The sequence below is a fragment of the Vulpes lagopus genome, chromosome 7 (assembly GCF_018345385.1).
Source record: "Vulpes lagopus strain Blue_001 chromosome 7, ASM1834538v1, whole genome shotgun sequence".
In the NCBI taxonomy this organism is placed as follows: Eukaryota; Metazoa; Chordata; class Mammalia; order Carnivora; family Canidae; genus Vulpes; species Vulpes lagopus.
The window spans coordinates 119,513,975-119,533,709 of NC_054830.1; the positions used below are offsets into that span (position 1 = coordinate 119,513,975).

A 19,735-nucleotide genomic window follows, 5' to 3' on the forward strand; every position below is an offset into this window, starting at 1 on the left:
ACGTGAGGTTATTTCTCAAACAGAAACAAAGCCAAAAATGCTAAATTATTCTGTGGTAAATAAGCTTTTTCGGTTTCAGTTTTAAACCTAAAAAACTTCCTTTAAACGCACTGAATCATGACATTTCTTACATTGTAAAATAGAAAATCAACTCCATTATCTGTCTCTCTCACTCTCTCTCTCTTTTTAAATCTTGAAGATACAGTACTGAAAACACTTTTCCTTTTTATTTATGTCAGGAGTATGGAGGAAGACGATCATCATAGCTGCAGGGACCTGTGACAGCATTTGTAGGTGAGTAATGAATTGCTTTAGATGAGGAGAGACAAATCCAAGACAATATGTTTCCAGCAGGGCTCAGCTGCTCACATGATAAATACTCCTCTGCCATCCCATCAGATGATTAACTGTTCTGGGCATGCTGCGTCCAGCCACGCAGCCTTTCCGATCCACGCGGATATCCACGGATAGCCACCAGATTCCACAATACTGCAAGCACCATCCCCTGTGCCTGGAGTGATCACTCCCTTTCCTTTTTATTTCTATTTTTTATTTTTTTTTATTTTTTTTCTATTTTTTAATATTTATTTATTTATTTATTTATTTATTTTCAAGTAATCTCTACACCCAACATGGGGCTTGAACTCACAAGCTCGAGATCAAGAGTTGCGTGCTTCACCAACTGAGCCAGCCAGGTGCCCCTTCCTTTCATTTTTATACCATTTTTAAAAAGATTGATTGATTGATTGATTGATTGATTGATGATAGACAGAGAGAGAGGCAGAGAGAGAAGCAGGCTCCATGCTGGGAGCCCAATGCGGGACTCGATCCCGGGACCCCAGGATCGCGCCCTGGGCCAAAGGCAGGCACCAAACCGCTGAGCCACCCAGGGATCCCCTCGTTTTTATACCATTAAAGAGATATTCAGAACCTTACTCCACACAGACATGCCATGTATAAACTGGTGACTATTTTCTGTTTTTTAAAAAAACATTTTATCTCTTTGAGAGAGAGAGAGCGCGCGCGCACATGTGTGCATGAGTGTAGGGAGGAGGCAGAGGGACAGGGAGGGGAAAGAAACGTCAAGCAGATTCCACACTGAGTATAGAGCCTGGTGTGGGCAGGATTCCATGACCCTGAGATCATGACCTGAGCTGAAACCAAGAGCCTGATGCTCAACCAACTGAGCCACCTAGATGCCCCAATAATGACCACTTTAAGAAAGGAACACAAATACCTATCCCAAGCACATGAATAAAAAGAAGGAACCAGAACAAAGAGGTTAAGGAAAGACCTGGGGAGCCTTTGGGGTAAAATTCAATCTTTCACTCCACTGTGGTATCCCTACATCCCTAGGGTTCCCTCTGGAAACACTGTACATGGTGCTGTACTCCTGACGGTGGCTTGGGATTCCTGTGAAATGTGCACTTTGTTAGTTTAAATATGAGAATGTAATATTTTATTCAAGCCAAAAGTAGGCAATAACAAGATTGAAGACGCTTAATTTAGTAATGCATCAGCACCATATTTCCCTGAAACCGCTGGCCTGGAGCAGACAGCTGGGAAGGCATAAGCTCAGCAGTTGGTCATGCTGAGTTTTCTCCCCACTCCCATGATTGGAGGCCAAGGGAGGAAAGTTGTTCTCAAGGACCACCATTCAAAGTGGTAACCTGCTTGTCTCTAGGAGATGTGGGCAGGTGTTGCTGTAGCACAGGGTGCTGCACATACAAGCCCAAGACTCTCCCTGTCACCACAGCCTGGCCTGAACAGTAAGGAGGGAACCATTTAACTTTATTTTTAAAAAGGACATTATGCAAAGAGTGAAGAGAGAAGACCAGGGGAGGGGCTTGCTTAGGATTTCAGTGTGATGCTGGTGGTGTTCACACCTAGGACTGGTGAGCTACAAAGGACTTTTCAGTGTAACCTGGGATGGAAGTTACAGTGAGCCAAACCCCACAATAAAAACCCTTTCTGTCACCCAAAATATTCCTCTAGTAATTCAGAAATATGCATAATGTCCTCCAAACATTCCATTTTCCCAATACCTATTTAATGCCTAATATGTGCCCAATACTAGGAAGCAGCGAAGAAGATACAAAAGATAATATGTGGTCCCTTTTATAAAAAATGTGTCTTCTAGTTGGACAAGACCTAGGGACAACTAAATTTTAATGATCTCTTAGATGTTTTTAAATTAAGTAGAAATGCCTGCTCACGATATTAGGATCGTAAGAGGCACACGTTGGGCATAGAGATTACTTTAAAAAAAAAAAAAATATATATATATATATATATATGAAGGAATAGGAGTTCCAAGAGCAAAGACATGAGGGAAAAAGAAATCCACGTGAAAGAAGAACGTCAAGAGTTTTACTTTGGCTTGAAAGGATCAGAACACAGAAGGGAGGCCATTCAGCATGGCAAAGATAGAATAAGTGATTTTCATACAAGGGGGTGAATGGGAGGACTAGTTTGGTGGTCACTGCTATCTTCTTATGAGAAAGTGAGACATAAAGTCAACCAGAAAAGGTGTTTGTGGTTGACACAATAATGGTTCTCTTTAACAATGTCCATGTCCTGATCCCTGGAACCTAAGAATGTGTCACATTATATGGCCAAAGGGTGGGATTAAATCAAGTATCTTGAAATGGAGACATTATCTGGGATTTTGCAGGTACAACCAAATTTCAAGGGAGAGGCTGAAGTGTCCCTGTCAGAGAGGGGAGATGTAGGGACTGGACAGAGGATGACAGAATTAGAATCTGCAGTGGCTTTACCACTGGCTCTAGAGACAGAAGAGGCCACAAGCCACAGACTGTGAGCAGCTTCTACAAGCTAGAAAAGGCAGGGAAATGGATTCTCTCCCAGAGCCTCCCAGGAGGATCACGACGCCGTCCACATATAATAAATGTGTATTGCTTTAAGCCACTAGGTTTGTGGTTATTAATCCTACCAATAAAAACTAACAGAAACTCTAGGATTACTGGCCTTGAGAATCAATGTCCATGATAGGTTGACAATATGGACCCACTTCAATGTATTTGGGCAAGAGGATGAAGATGTAAATAATGCTTTAGGGAAACTGAATTATAGCAAAGAGTGAATCAGAAGACAAGAGTCAAAACAATTAAAGTAATACTTACAAAATAGTAAGACTCTGGCTTGGGAAGGCAGAGAAGAAAGGGGTAGATTAAGCAGTGCATATTGTAGAAATTTGGAAGAATGAGTCAATATAGGACTTGGTGACACTCTGAATATGGGAGGTAAGAGAAAAGCAGGAGAGATTCCCCAAGATTTCAAACCTTGCGGCTTCAGTGCCTGTGATGGAGACAGGGTGGGTGGGGAGGATGGTCTAAGAGATGCATCTAAAAATATAACCACACAAGAGGATCTCTCAAATGTCGAGAGGCACTGGGAGACTCATCATGTGGGATGCTGGTTTAACAGACAGATTAATGGACTCCATCAGAGAGACTCTGCTTCTGAGTGTCTGGGTAGTACCCAGAGTGTGCACTTCAGTCAACACTATGCTGGTTTAGGTGGTCCAAAATGCACACTATGAAACGAATCAGTCAAGAAAAGCTAAAAGAAAATGGAATCAGGGGCATCTGGGTGGCTCAGTGGTTGAGTGTCTCCCTTTGGCTTAGATTGTTAATTCCGGGATCCTTGGATCGAGTCCCACATCAGGCTCCCCATAGGGAGCCTGCTTCTCCCTCTGTCTATGTCTCTGCCTATCTCTCTGTCTCTCTCATGAATAAATTAAAATCAAAAAAAAAAAAAAAAAAAGAAGGAAAGAAAATGGAATCAAATACTCATCATAGCTCTGGAAGAAATGACGTTGGATGTTAGCCAAAATCCGAAAGAGTGAAAATTGACCTCACAGATAACATACCAATTTAAAGCTTTTGTAAATTAAAACAAACATCATAGCCATAAGGTCCTGTATGAAAAATACTCTCAGCCAGTGGCTAACATTTTATGAACAGGCCACACAAATTAACAGGCAGAAGCAAATGAGACTCCAGCAGAAAGACAATTCCAAAAAGAGGGAATACAGCTTCTAAACAAACTTAAAACATACCAATGAAAAGAGCAACAAGGCAACATACACTGCTAAGTAAACAAGTATCATTGGGGGGCGGGTAATATTCAAATCTGACAAGATTTTGTGATACTTTCAAATGTGCTAGTTGTGTTTTTAATCTGCTAGAACCATTTTAAAAATAATTTGGCACCATACATCAAGGGGCGGTAAAGACATCCAAACCCTTTGACAGAGAATACTTCTTTTTGTAATTTAGTGTAAAGAAACCATGTTGAGCGTGGAAAAGATTAGATCTAATGAGGGCTATCAATAATTGGAAATTTTACCATGTGATGCACACAATCTCATTTAGCTCATAAAATAATCCTATGAAGTTAGTACTGTCATTATTCCTATCTTACAAATGGGGAACATGAGACACAGAAAGATCACATAACTTGCTCCAGGGACTCAACATCCAGGAAGAGGTAAAGGCAGGCTCAGAAGCATTCTGCTTCCAAAGCCTACACACTTAACTTCTACACCATAGTTACTATCATGCAAGAACACAGCACAGAATTATTTGCTTCTGTGAAAAATTCAAGAAAAGAGGGGCATCTGGTTGCTTCAGCCAGTGGGGTAACTGACTCTTGATCTCAGGGTTGTGATTTTGATCATAGGTTGTGACTCAGTATAGTGACTACTTAAAAATAAAAATTAAAAAAAAATCAAGAAAAGGAAAATAGGAAATATAGTAGTATAGCAGAAATATGTAAAACAATGTATTATTTTTCCTGTCCCCAAACTTCCTGCAAAGTTTAGCTTTAGAGTCTAAAAATTATTAGAAAGGGGAAAAAAAAACCCTCTTGAATGTTTCTTTAAAAAAAGAAAGAAAACCAAAGAAAAGTGTAAACAACTGGGATATTATTTTTGTATTTTAATATGAACAATTATAAAAATTGAGAAGTTATAATCATCAAGAACTTTCCTTAGACAACCAGATGAACTGTGAAATGGGTAACAGTCTTAGTTTCTGTCTCAAAATCAGCCTGACGACAAGCCAGGAGGCATTTCTGTCCGTTTGTAGAATATGGAGAAGAGCCATGTAGCTAGTATTCTAAAGATGCAAAGCACTTGGTTTAAGAGCTCATATATTTCAGAATTAACATGGGGACTCTGGCCCAACACTTACAAGTAAAAAATATGATGTAAAATGTCAGGAAAACCAGAACACTGGTAAGAGGGCAAACCACACATACTGCAGAAATAGTCGAGTATTTCAAGAAGATTAAATAAGAGATTTGACTGAATTTAAAAGGAAAATATTTTATATAAAAATATAACACTCAAAACGCATCACAAAATTCAAATATGGAAATTGGGCCATCAAAATAGTGATAAAACAGTCAAGTTGTACAACATGGCAGTAGCAATCAGTAAAGCTTGTGTATTCTGAGTAAATTTTTTGCTGATTTCAATTCTTAACATCATTTACACTCAAGATTACAGATTTCTTCTTTTTTCACACCCTATCATGATTTAGACTTAACTATCTTCTATAGTAACCTTTTAGCCAAATCAAATTCAATTGTACTAGGGCAAGTGAAGGAGGCTTTTGGCAGCTGCTTTCTGCTCTCCAATACCCAATACAGAAGTCAGTAAATACATACCTAAAACTGCCTCACAAAGCTATTTTTATCTCTGTGCCCCTGTCAGATGTTTTAAAAATGCAAAATTGAGAAATTTGAGGATTTTTCCTCTCAGCTTTTGTAGGCCTGATTATATGACTATAAGCGTGGTTAAAATTATTACCAGGAACTGCAGAAATTAAAGAAAGGTCCTAGAAAACCTAGGAATTTTTTCTGACTCTGAGTATCTCAGAACTGCCCCTAATCACTGGGGAGAAAATAAGATCATGGTAGAGAACCGGAGGACCGACCCTGCACTGGTAAGAAGCTCAGGGTGGGCCTAATTGGCAGTCACCCAGCTGTGCCTGGTGCGGAGCTGGTCCTGGAGTATCTGGTGAGGACAGCTAGGTTGTGTGGAGGTCATGGTGAGCTGGGAGGTTAGGAAGACAGCCGGCATGTGACAAGCCCTCTAGTCTGTACTCTGCTCTTGAGAGGCTGAGCTGGGGGTGGAGCTCTGGTTTTAACGTTAGTGTAAGAATTTATTTCATGAAGTACCCTGCAGAAATCTCCCTAGAATCGGCTTCATTGCAACACAAACAGACAAAAACAGAGAAGGCATGGAGTCAGAGACTCCAGGTTTGTTCCTCTTTGAGACCCCCTGGTAGGAGCTTTTGTAAAGGCTAACAGCAACATCTGGTCTATATCCACATCCACGTGCATTGTTTCCCTTGGAAGCAAATCTGGATTTAACAAAATTTTAACTGAAGAATGACATGTATATAAATTATCCCTTCATAAGAGAAAAGTATACAGAGGGGATGAGTTGCACTAATTTCTCAATAATATCCTGTTAAAGTTTATACTTAGTATTCTATTCTTCTGACTAAAAAAAAAAAAAAGTGGGGAAATTTAATTTTTAAAAAACTACTAAAGAATTTTTAATACAGAGTAAGCACCCCATCATGTCATCTATGTGCTGTCAGTTCCCAGAAAACTTAAGAGGTCTTTAATGAAATTAAAAGAATAGACTATCTTTTTAAAAAATTTTATTTATTTATTCATGATAGACACACACACACACACACACAGAGAGAGAGAGAGAGAGAGAGAGAGAAAGAGAGACAGGCAGAGAAAGAAGCAGGCTCCATGCCGGGAGCCCGACGCGGGACCCGATCCCGGGACTCCAGGATCACGCCCCGGGCCAAAGGCAGGCACTAAACCGCTGAGCCACCCAGGGATCCCCGAATAGACTTTCTTAACATATTTACTTAGTATCTTCCCATCTAACTTCTTACCTAATAAAATAACAGAAATGAAGAAAATGAATTAGGGCACACTTTCATGTGTGTGTATATGTGTGTGTGTATAAAATATATATATATTCATGCATATGAGTATATACACATATACTCGTATATGTATTCACAAGCTCTGTCTAGTTATTAAGGTAATGTCAGCACCCCAGTAGTAATTTCTAACCCACAAAACATTAAATTTTGGTAGAAAATAAAAAAATATTCACTCTTCTATTCTTGACTATTTCTCTCCCATCTCAGCTATTTCTTCTGTATTCTTATTTCTTTTATCTAAATCTTTTAATGAAATAAATCCAAGAACTTGAACAGCCATCTTGTAGAGATCAATTCAATTCAAAAAGAATTGTACATGTTCTCCTTTGAAAGGTTTGTCAAAGAATCCTTGAATACATGTGCCATGTATGTTATCTTTTCTAGGAACATGTAAGTGTAAGTTGATTTTACTAAATTTCTCCTTGGAAAATCTTTATCTGCTTCTTTCTTTCCTTTCTGTAAAGCATGTTAAGTCTGTTTCGTGGAGAGAATAAGGTCTGAGTCTTATTTTCTGTGAATCTCTAACACTCAGGGCAGTACCTTGCAAACAGCTTATCACCTCACATCTATTTATGTAAAAGATCTTAATGGAAAATCCACCTACCCAGAAAGCACACCTTTAAGGGACTGAATAATTTATTTTAAAAGAAAACTGAAATCATGATAGAAGAAATCACACTGTTTCAAGAACTATTCGCGCTCTTAGGAAACCATCTTAACCTTACAGCTTCTACCATATGAGGAAAAAAGGAAAAAAAAAAGTTACCTTTTTGTGCAAGGCATGAAATTCGCTGTATCTTTTTTCAACAAAATGTTTTCTTCCATTCATTAGCACTTCTATCTTAAACACCTAAGGAGAAAAAATTAAAAAGATTAATTCCACCAGTTCAAAACCCTCAATGGTCTGATGTGGTAAGTTTGTGACCATGATATATTTCATCCCTTTAATTACAGTAGCTGATTCCCCAAAACCCGGAAGGCTCAGGAGACCCTCGTCCAACAGCACTGATTAATGAGCACTCAAGCCAAATGCTTTAGTGAGTACAAACTGAAGGATCCCTTTAACGTGTCGAAAAACAACAAACTTAAATGCATTCACATGCTCCTTAACTTTCTAATCAGAGCACATTCTTCCCTTAGAATTATTTCACCAAATGAGTATGATGGTATCGAAATAAAGTGTTTTGACAACAGCAAGCGTCTGGTAGGAATGGCAGGCCCCAGCATTCCATTATGGGTATTATGACAACGGCTGTGCTGTGTCATCTCTAAGACAATCAGGCAAACAGCAGTGCATTTTAGGTTAATTTCTTCCTAACCTGCATATTCATCTATAGGCTCAGCTGGGCCTGTTCTGCTGTTTGCAAAACAGGGAAAATGTAGTAAAGGCTCATTTTCCCTGCATGATGCCAGTGACAGCTTGTGCTCCCACCTCCAGAAGGTTGAAAGGCCAGAAGAAAAGGCTCTCTGGGTGCACTAATTAGTAGGCACTAACATGACATTTTCTTGATTCTTAGGTCAGTGGGTCAAGACTGGGAGCCAGGGATGAGAAATATTGTGAAATGCTCCTGAAAACACAATGCTAAGGTGGGGTAGGGGAAGGATGCTTGGCAAGAATGGAAGAGAAGGTGATCGGTTATTTTCAAGAGTTTGTCTTTGACTCTTGTTTTGCTGAGCAAGATGAGGACATAACTAAGATGATGGAATATTGTTCAATTAATTAGTAAGCCTAATTTCTTTTTTCAGTTGCCCTTCTGGAAAAAAACTAGAGTTGAGGTCACAGGACTCTAAAAAGAATTAAAAGCATGCTAACTTTAAAGAAAACGGAAGTTAACACACAAAAAACAAGGTCACGCACGTACCACCATTATGAAAACAGACCCCCTATGGCTCTACATTTCTACCTCATATATAATATGACTTTTTTGAAAAGACAAAATTATATCATCAAGCACAAAATGTATTTGTAGATTTGTACTTCTTTGAATCAGAAAATCTTCTAAAAACAAAAAAAGAAAATCTTCTATTGTATGACTCAGCTTAAGAAACATGCTTTTCTTAAAGCAAATAGTAAATATTTACCAATTTAATCAATACCTTATATTAACATTCAGTTTTTCAAGAAACCTCTCCAAAAATACCTTTCTTTGGCTAACCAGTGAAAATACTCTCTTCTAAAAACATACCCATATGCTTCAAAGTCTCAGATATATGTATACTATTTTTTAGAAAAATATTGTTTACTAATTCACCAAAGAAAATTCTTCTTCAAAGACACTGCCAGGAATAGGATGAGGAAAACACCCTGAGAAACACAAACAAAAGCAGCTCAGCTTCAACACATGAGCTTGGTTAATAGAATACAGAGCCCCTTTGTCGTGTCAGGCCCCAGAGTTAAATCAGGACAATGTGGGAGCAGTAGAAGTACTTTCCATCTGCTGAACTGCAGGAAAGAAATGAAGTTATGCTCTGAGTCCAGTTACATGAGGCTTCATCATAAAACCCACCACTTTAATTGGCATGTTTCCTGCAGAATCCGTGGAAGGAGAAAGTAGAAGACTCAGAAAGGCTCAACCTACTGGGTCATCCTGTCGAAGGCCAGGGAAAAGATATATTACACGGCGGCTGCCTCATGGAATGTCATTCCTTCTATCGACCAGATGGCTCCATTCCTAAGTTCCAAAGCTATTTTTCAGTCACTCAATTCAAGGGAGTGGCAAGGTGGGAGGGTTATACGCACACACGCACACACACACACACACCCTGCGTGGTACATTTTCATGCTAATATTTTTATTATGGTACCATTTTAAAAATGTACAATATTACCTAATCTTATTCAGACTTCTTTTAAGTTCTGGGAAAATATCTTGTAAAGGAAGTTGGTTAATTAGAATTTCTAGGACAATGTGAGGCAAGAAACGGAATCAATTTAATAAAACTTATTTTCCTGAATTCCACAGCTGTTTCTTTCTTTCTTTCTTTCTTTCTTTCTTTCTTTCTTTCTTTCTTTCTTTCTTTCTTTCTTCTTTCTTTTTCTTTCTTTCTTTTTCTTTCTTTCTTTCTTCTTTCTTTCTTTCTCTCTCTCTCTTTCTTTTTCTTTCTTCCTTTCTTCCTTCCTTTCTTTCTCTTTCTTTTTTTTCTTTCTTTCTCTTCTCTTCCTTTCTTCCTTTTCTTTCTTTTTTTTTTTTTTCTTTCTTTCTCTCTCTTTCTTTCTTCTTTCTTTTTTTCTTTCTTTTTCTTTTCCTTTTCTTTTCTTTTCTTTTCTTTTCTTTTCTTTTCTTTTCTTTCTTTTTTTCTTTCTAATAATTCCTGATACATGTTGTCCCTGCTGTAATAAAATTTTCTAGACAATTGAGGCAAGAACGAATCAATTTATACAACTTAATGTTCAGAATTCCACAGCTGTTTTTTCTTTCTTTCTTTCTTTCTTTCTTTCTTTCTTCTTTCTTTTTCTTTCTTTCTTTTTCTTTCTTTCTTTCTTCTTTCTTTCTTTCTCTCTCTTTCTTTTTCTTTCTATCTCTTTCTTTCCTTCTTTCTTTCTTTCTTCTTTCTTTTCTTTCCTTCCTTCCCTTCCTTCCTTCCTTTCTCTCTCTCTCTCTTTCTTTTTTTCTTTCTTTCTCTCTCTTTCTTTCTTCTTTCTTTTTTTTCTTTCTTTTTCTTTTCTTTTCTTTTCTTTTCTTTTCTTTTCTTTTCTTTTCTTTTCTTTTCTTTCTTTTTTTCTTTCTAATAATTCCTGATACATGTTGTCCCTGCTGCCTGGAAAACCTTTTTCCTGTTCTCCTGGCAAACTCCTAGTAGCTATTAGCCACCTCTAAGTTAGGAATTCCTGGGAAAGCATGTAGTACAGTATCTGGCATTCAGTCATTTAATTATTTATTTAGCAGATATTTACTGAGTGACTACAATGTACCTAGGAGATGCTCTAGGGTCTGGGGATTCAGCAGTGAACAAAAGGGGCAAGAGCTCAGGCTTCCAAGTGCATATATTCTATCTGGTGAGGGAGGCAGACTATAAACACAGGAATGAATATAGTGAAGTCAGGAAATCAAAAGTCCTTTGGAGAATAAGGCAGCAGGGTAACAACACAAAGCTGAATGAGGGTGTTGTTTCAGACAGCAGGGTGTCAGAGAAGGTCTCCCCGGGCAGAGCAGCAGAGAGAGGTGCAACATCCAGAGACAAATACCAAGAAAAAGTTGAATGTGGTTATCTCTGGAATTTTAGACTGTGAGTGAATGGACAAGGCCTTTTTTTAAAAAAAAAATTTCTGTTTAAAAAAATTTTGAGGGGGGGAACCCTGGGTGGCGCAGAGGTTTGGCGCCTGCCTTTGGCCCAGGGCGCAATCCTGGAGACCCGGGATCGAATCCCACGTCGGGCTCCTGGTGCATGGAGCCTGCTTCTCCCTCTGCCTGTGTCTCTGCCTCTCTCTCTCTCTCTCTCTCTCTCTCTCTGTGACGATCATAAAATAAAAAAATTAAAATTAAAAAAAAATTTTGAGGGGGACACCTGGATGGCTCATTGGTTGAGCATCTGCCTTTGGCTCTGGGCATGATCCTGGAGTCCGGGGATGGAGTCCCACATCAGGCTCTCCATAGGGAGCCTGCTTCTCCCTCTGCCTATGTCTCTGCTTCTCTCTTTGTGTCTCTCACAAATACATAAATAAAATTTTTTAAAAAATATTTTTTAATTAAAGCCTAGGGCAGAATGATTTTTAATTAAAGCCTAGGGCAGAATGATTTCCACTTCTGGTCAACATAGCATAACAGGGAGCAGGCTTACCCTCCCACCGGAAACAACTCAAAATAGGTGGGAAAGACGGCTCTCAAGACATCAGACATGAGGAAATGTGGAACAGTGAGAGACAAAAGAAACAAAGCTGAGCCCAATGTTACCTCTATCAGATTCCTGAGGGCAACTGAGAGGAAGCCAGTTATGAGAAAACAGGGTCCTGGACAAGAGTGAGCTGCACACAGAGAGGACTCCTGTGTCCTGCCAGAGATCTCCTTCTACCATTCAGCTGAACCCTTGTCAACACATGAGTTTGGGGAAACTTACTCAAGGACAAGAAGACAAAAGAGAGAACACATGCTCAGAGCTCACAGACAGCTGGGCATACACAGTCTGTTCCCAAAAGCCAGGGTAGAAAACTTCATCATTCACGAGATATTAGAGTTCTTAGAAAGGTCTTGTCTCAGTAGTGGGACAAAATTAACTGCAGACTAAAGGGTCTTTTAGTCCAACATAAAAAAGCTTAAAACAAGACCCAAAGAGTGCAAACTGTTTCCAAGTAACTTAACTACATGCCAGGACAAAGCTCAAGAATATTTTTAGGAATATAAAAATATCTAGTACCTAAAAGATAAAATTCAGAGTCTGGCATCTAATCAAAAAGAAGCAGGAAAATATAACTCATAATAATAAGAAAAACCAAAAAAAAAAAAATAAGAAGAAAAACCTATGACAGAAACTGATCCAGAAATGACACAGATGATAAAATTAGAAAAAAGCATTAAAATCATTATTATAAGGCAATTTCTTATATTTAAGAATCCATAGGACAGTGTATCATGACCATGACTATGGGAGATACTAAAAAGATACATAGCAAGTCTGTATTCCACTGATGAAATCAACATCTCTGATTTTTAAAAAAATACACTGGACAGAATTTAAAACATATTAGACATTGCATAAGAAAAGTAAGTGAACTTAAAGACTCAGCAACAGAAACTGTCCCAAATGAGAGACAGGAGCAAAAACTAAAAAATAGCTAAACAGAGCATCAGTAAATTACAGGACAACTTGAAACAGTAGAATGTATGTATAATTGGAGTCCCCACAGGAGACAAGAGACAGGAGACTAGGGTTGGCAGAAAAGACAAATATATTTAAAGAAATCATGACCAAAATGTTTCCAAATTTGATGGAAACTATTACCCACAGATTAAGAAAATCAATGGATCCAAATACAAGAAACATGGGAAAAAAGCAAAAGCCAAAAATCCATGGCAAATCATATCCAAATTCTTTAAAACCAGTAAGAAAGAGAAAATCTGAAAAGCAGCCAGGGAAAAAAGAGACATTAAGTAGAAAAGAAATAAAGGTAAGTTGGACACCACATTTTTAAAATATTTCCATAAATAACCAAGCATATAAGAGAGATTCAATGCATATATACTCCACTTAGGTTTTACACGTCATGGCAATATGTTCTTTATAAAGTAGCATATGTAAAATAAAATGTATAATTTAAGGCCAAATTTTTAATCATTATTTTTAAATTAATGATTACTTTCCCCCAGTCAAATAATGGCAAGAGTGATAGCAAGGACTTTTCTAGCACTTATTATGTGCAGGCACTGCTCCAAGCTCTTTACTCATAATAATCACTCATTTAATTCTCACCACCCCAAATGAAATAGGTACCATTATCCTCATTTTACAGGTCAGAAAAGTGAGGCAAGAATTAATTGACTTGCCCATAGCAGAGCTGCATTTTGAACCCAGTAACTTGGTTCCTGTATCTGCCCTTGCAGTCACTGCATGATACTGATTCCTAATAAGCAACGTTCTTTATATAGCCTCATTTCTTGGGGTGGGAGGGGGATGTTCTGGAGTAAGCACACCACTTTCCATTCCTTCTCCCCTGGTAGTTCTGTCCTCTAGATGGGGTTGCCCAGGAGCATAAGACACTTGGCCAGGAAAGCGCTCATGATGTCATGAAGTCTTTACCCTCAACTATTTGGAGACTGTGCTCCTTTATGGAACCAGACCACTGATCTATATAAAAAGTATGTAACTCTGTAGAGGAGAAGGATACTTTTTTATATTACCTCCTCTTGTCAGGATCTGTGCCCACACTGCTCTCTCAATCTCCTTATACTGTGGTTCCAAATGTTAGCTTGTATGTTTTTGCTAAAAATAATAATAATTATAATATGTACTTAGGGAAAAAAGTTTCGAAAAGTCCAAACACTGTAAATTTAAAAGTATACGTTTCTTACATAAGAGGCTTGTGTAAGTCCTTGACAACTCAAAAGGGAATCTTAAATATCCTTTCACAAATTGTTCCCACACACACAAACTCTGTATGTACATATGTATACAGAAGTTGTTTTACTTTCTTACACAACTGGAGCCACATTACATATTCTACTTCATTTCGTCTACTAATTTTCTTACCTTATTTTATTTATTTAGTACATGTTGAACATCCTTCCTTAGCACATTTTCAAATGCCTAATTCTTTCATAGCTACCTAGTACTTCTATGTATAATTGTTACCATACTTTTATTAGGACCCTAAGGTAGATATCAAGTCACTGTACTATTTTTGTATGCATATATATACATGTATGTTTATATATGTATATGTATGTATATACATATGTTTATATATGTATATGTATGTATATACATATGTTTATATAACTGACCCATGAACAACACAAGGGTTATGGACATCCACCCACACACACACAATAAAAAAAATCTATAATTTTTTATTCCCAAAAACCTAACTACCAATAGCCTACTGTTGACTGGAAGCCTTCCTGATAACATAAACAGTTGATTAATGCTATTTTGTATGTTATATGCATTATATACTGTATTCTTACAATAAAGTCATCTAGAGAAAAGAACATATCAAAAAATCATAACGAACAAATATGCTTACAGTACTATACTGTATTTATTGAAAAAAATCCACATATAAGTGGACCTACGCAGTTTAAACCCATGTTGTTCAATGGCCAACTGTATATGTTTTTGTATTTTATTTATAAGTAGATGTCTACATAATCCTTGTTTCTGTGCATGTACCTACATAAATATGTATACACACAGGATAAACTACCAAAACTTTTGCCAAATTTACACCCCTGTCTCAAATCTACAAAGTTACACACCTGCTAACAGGATATGGAATGTATGCCTATCCTAAACTGCATTGGCTATTAGGCACTTTGGCAAGCTGGTGAGTAAAATGAGAATTAACTGGGTGTATTTTAACCAGTGCATATAGTGGCATAAGTTTTCATTTCAACTATTTCACATAAAATCACACAGAAGCCCCACCTCTCTGTCTAGCCCTCTAATCTTGTCCTCATAGATTTCCAGTAACCCCTCTGTATAAAGCAAGGACGGATTCCTATAACTAAAAAAACACATTAAGGCTTCCATTTAGGTTTGCTTAAAAAAAAAAAAAAAACACCACAAATTATATTATTCATGTGATTAAATTCTAGCCACAGTCCTGGGAACATTATTAAGTCATTAGAATTTAAGTTGAAAAGAAAAATAGATATGTTAAAGACAAGATTTCCATTCCTAAGTGTGGTTTTGATTACATGTTAGGGTCATTTTTTTTTCCTTTATGATACTATCTCTGCAATTAAACTGGAAGTCCATGATAAAATATTTCAAAATTTGGGTTTACACCCAATTTTCCAGGAATGTATTTTTAAGAAATAAAATAAACTTAAGCTAAAGAGGGACTTAACCATATTCCTCTTGACTTCAGAAGCTTGTATTTTACAAAGTTATTCACTTTCAATTCAAAGCAGAAACAGTTTTTCCTCTAACAGGCCAAAAATATCTAATAAATAATTTAAATGTCTTCCAAGTGTAGATGAGAATTCTATATACAAATAAAGCTGAATATCCAGTGTTCCAAGTGGTTTAGGTCACAAAATTATTATGCTGAGAACATGAGATACACACAAAGGATAACTACCAGCTTCAAATATGGTTTTTCTTATATACGTTTTAATAGTTGCTCAACATGCCCCAAATATTAACACTAGGCTTGGCTTGGAATCAACTCTGGGCTTGAAATATTCTCTTTCTTGAGTAGGAATACAAGAAAGAAAAAATAAAATTTAAAAGGTTATTATTTCACTTAAATATTATTTCACCTAAATATTATTTCACTTATTTAACTTATAAAAAGTTATACCTTAAAAAAGCCACTTATTGTGTGCCCGTTGGAGATCAGGCTTTTATCAGGTATGAATTCACATGATGGTTTTTTAAAGAGGGAAAGATGGTAAGAAATTCTCCAATTATAAATTACTATGATATTCAATGACTAGCTACAGTTCAATAAAACTAGTGTAAAAATTTAAGTCGTTCTTATTCTGAGCCTTAAATCATATTTTCTCTAATCCAAGATGCTACACTGACAAACTGAGGTATCATTAATTTTATTATATTTGGCTGTAGAGAAACTGCTAATACCTTTCTTCATGCCTTATAAAACATGTAAATATCATAAATTTTAAAATATTTTTAAGAAAAAGACTGGTTCATATAAACCACTACTTAAGGAAAAAGAACAGTTCTATACGTACTTGCCATTATAGACTAGCTCTTTAAGAGTCGGGCATGAATAAAAATATGTTTTTTTAAAATGATGCTTCTTTGCAAAGAAAATTCATGACACCAAAAGGACTCCCCAAAATAAGAAAAATCTTTGATGAAAGAACAAAAAATAATAAGAGAAACAAAATTAGAGTAAGGGCAAATATCAAAGACAAAAGAAATCTAAGTTTCCTAAGCTAGGAAAATCAAAAGTGTTTACCAAATTAGAGGGAAAAATAAAACATCTACCTATTCTGGAATCTTTTTTTCATTACAATAATGAAAAAAAAAAAAAACAACCACTGGCAAAATACAGATGAAAAAAGCAGCAACAGAGATGAGGATGATTCCAAACTTTTTCTCTGCCACACTAAATGCCTCTCCTACAAAAAATGGAACAGTATCTGCAAAGTTTTATTAGAGTATTATTTCATAATCATCCAAATCATTACTCACATGTGAAGGCAAAAAAAAGCCATCTCAGCTGTGGGTAAATTCAGAATACAAAGATTCCACATGGACTTTTTTTTTTTTTAAGATTTTAATTTATTTATTTGAGAGTGCATGCATGTGCACTCACGCATGTGGGCAGGGACAGGAGCCAAGCAGACTCCCTGTTGAGCAGGGAGCCAGACAGGAGGCTAGATCCCAGGACTCTGGTATCATCTGAGCTGAAAACCAACAGTTGGCTTCTTAACCAACTGAGCCACCCAGGCACCCCAACTCCCCACATACTTCTTAGAAAAAAACACTGAAGATACAGAAATGAATTGCAACTAAGAACTCAAAAACATATAAAAGTAGTATTTTATATTTGTATATACTTATTTTACATATTTATGCTTATATAGTTTCAAATATATTTAATATATTTTAAATGTATAATTTACATTTGATGTATAAAATGTATAATATACAATAATATATGTAAATAAATATATACAAAGAATATATCAAAAAATCTGTTAAAAGTCATATACAAGGCCAGCCATTGTTTTTGTCATCATCAAAGACTATGATGCTGGGACACAGTAAATACAGACAAGGGCAACATTATCAAGTGGCTGCTATCACGCAGAGACTGAGAACATCTCCAGCAGGAAGCATGGAGGGGTTTCATGGTCACATGGACACAGCTTCCTCACAGGCTACTCTGTTGCTCACTTCTACAAAAAAGGGGTGTGTGGTTGAACTTACTTGGTTACAGACAAATAAAAGTCTCCAGAAATCCATAGAAAACCTGGTTCAAAAGTTTAGCTTCATATGCCTCAAAGTTTGATAGTAAATGATCTTTAACACAGAATTTCACATCCAGGCAAATTTTTCACTAAGAAAGAGGTAAAGTGCTCTTTTCAAATATGCAGGAGTATTTTATGCAGTATGTAAACTCTGATAAAATTTTCCTTGAAGTTACCTCTTAAAAATGAAATTTAAAGGAGAGGCCAAAAAACTGGCCCTAACCTAGAAAGAAAATGTTGAGAAAAATCCTAAAATGGCAGATTTGTAGCCTAAAAAATATTCAAACTAGAGTAAGACGCCAGAGGGTTCCAAGAAACATGCCAAAGAAAACTGGTACGAGTAATATCAATTATAGATAATAAGCTTTTAGTAATAGTGTCAAGACATTTGCCTTTCTTTGTGAAGGAAAAAAAAAACTGCTTAAAAATTCCAAGAAAACCAACCAAACAAAATGGATACAACTCCAAATACAATTCTAGTACACAATTTCAAATATAAAGCAAAATAAATGTAACAAGATTTGGTGCAGTCCAGAGAAGAGTGGCCATTTGAGATAATGCTCGGAAGAGTCTCCAATAAGCAGCAGAGATTTCTTTTTTTTTTTTTAATAAATTTATTTTTTATTGGTGTTCAACTTCCCAACATATAGAATAACACCCAGTGCTCATCCCATCAAGTGTCCCTCTCAGGGCCCGTCACCCAGTCACCCCCACCTCCCTTTCTACCACCCCTACTTCGTTTCCCAGAGTTAGGAGTCTCTCATGTTCTGTCTCCCTTTCTGATATTTCCCACTCATTTTTTCTCCTTTCCCCTTTATTCCCTTTCACTATTTTTTATATTCCCCAAATGAATGAGACCATATAATGTTTGTCCTTCTCCGAATGACTTATTTCACTCAGCATAATACCCTCCAGTTCCATCCACATCGAAGCAAATGGTGGGTATTTGTCATTTCTAATGGCTGAGTAATATTCCATTGTATACATAGACCACATCTTCTTTATCCATTCATCTTTTGATGGACACGGAGGCTCCTTCCACAGTTTGGCTACTGTGGACATTGAGCAGCAGAGATTTCATAATTTATAGAAACATGTCATTCTCCAAGCTCAAACACTTGATTTCACAGTGAAAGTATACATAAGTATATGTACACACACACACACATAATTATATTGTTGACAATACCAACTATTGTACTCAGTCTTTAGACTCAATCTATACAGCATGAAAAAAATTATTTTTACAGAACAGACTGTAAACATTTCTTGTCAGTATAAAAAGCAATGGCATAACTAGCAGAAAACAGGAGGAGAATGAAGAAGGAAAGCAAATGGGGTACAAACTGTTTTCATCTTCTATAACTGGTAGTCAAAGGATACTGCTAAAAATTGGTGTGGAAAGTGGTTCAAGTTACAATGTAATAAAGTCATGATGTTCATATTTAATGATGAAATTGAAATCATCTACATAATAGGAACTGAGTATGAGAGAGGGAGATAATAACTGCGGTGGGTAAACTCTCAGTTTCTATTTCAGAGTGGAGGGACACTAAAGGTTTTCCAAGATTGAGCCATCAAAAACCAGAACTTTACATATACTAGGGTCTGTGTGCTTAAAATAAATGAGTAATTTTTCAATTAACTTATGGTTCTGGAAGGTATTAGACACATTTTTTTTCCTTTCACATGTTTATGTAGTATTAGAAATTTTTCCCTGTGTTAATGTATATACTTTCAGATATCCTAATAATGACATAGTCTGCTAAATATTTTAATTTTAATCTCTCTAGTTAAAAAGGGAAGATTTTTCTTGGTTTAATGATATTCATAGAACTACAGGCTTTCAGTCCAAACCCTAGTACTAATTTTAGCTGCAGCTCTCTAACTATTTGATTATGAAGGCTTTATTTTTCTTTTTCTCTTAAGCTGTATCTATATGATACAAATCCAATCAATTCAGGGTGAGGGGGAAAATGCACTCAAATACATCTGGTCATACATGTTGACTGGTTAACATAGTTTTTCATTAGTTTCAATGTAACTTTCATTAGTTTCAATATAACTTTGACTTAAGGCTTTCTGTAAAAAGTGAATACTGCTGGTTCTTGGCTTACCTGAACTGTTGTGACAA

General features: G+C 36.6%; 1 protein-coding gene across 2 annotated transcripts in view; it reads right to left on the reverse strand.

The window, feature by feature from the left end:
* SNX24 (sorting nexin 24) overlaps nucleotides 1-19,735 on the reverse strand; it is a 159,215-nt gene that overhangs the window by 72,370 nt on the left and 67,110 nt on the right. For both annotated transcript variants that reach the window (XM_041762054.1, XM_041762055.1), the window contains exon 2: nucleotides 7,768-7,851. In XM_041762054.1, the coding sequence (XP_041617988.1) occupies nucleotides 7,768-7,851 (84 nt within the window). The remainder of the gene's footprint in view (nucleotides 1-7,767; nucleotides 7,852-19,735) is intronic.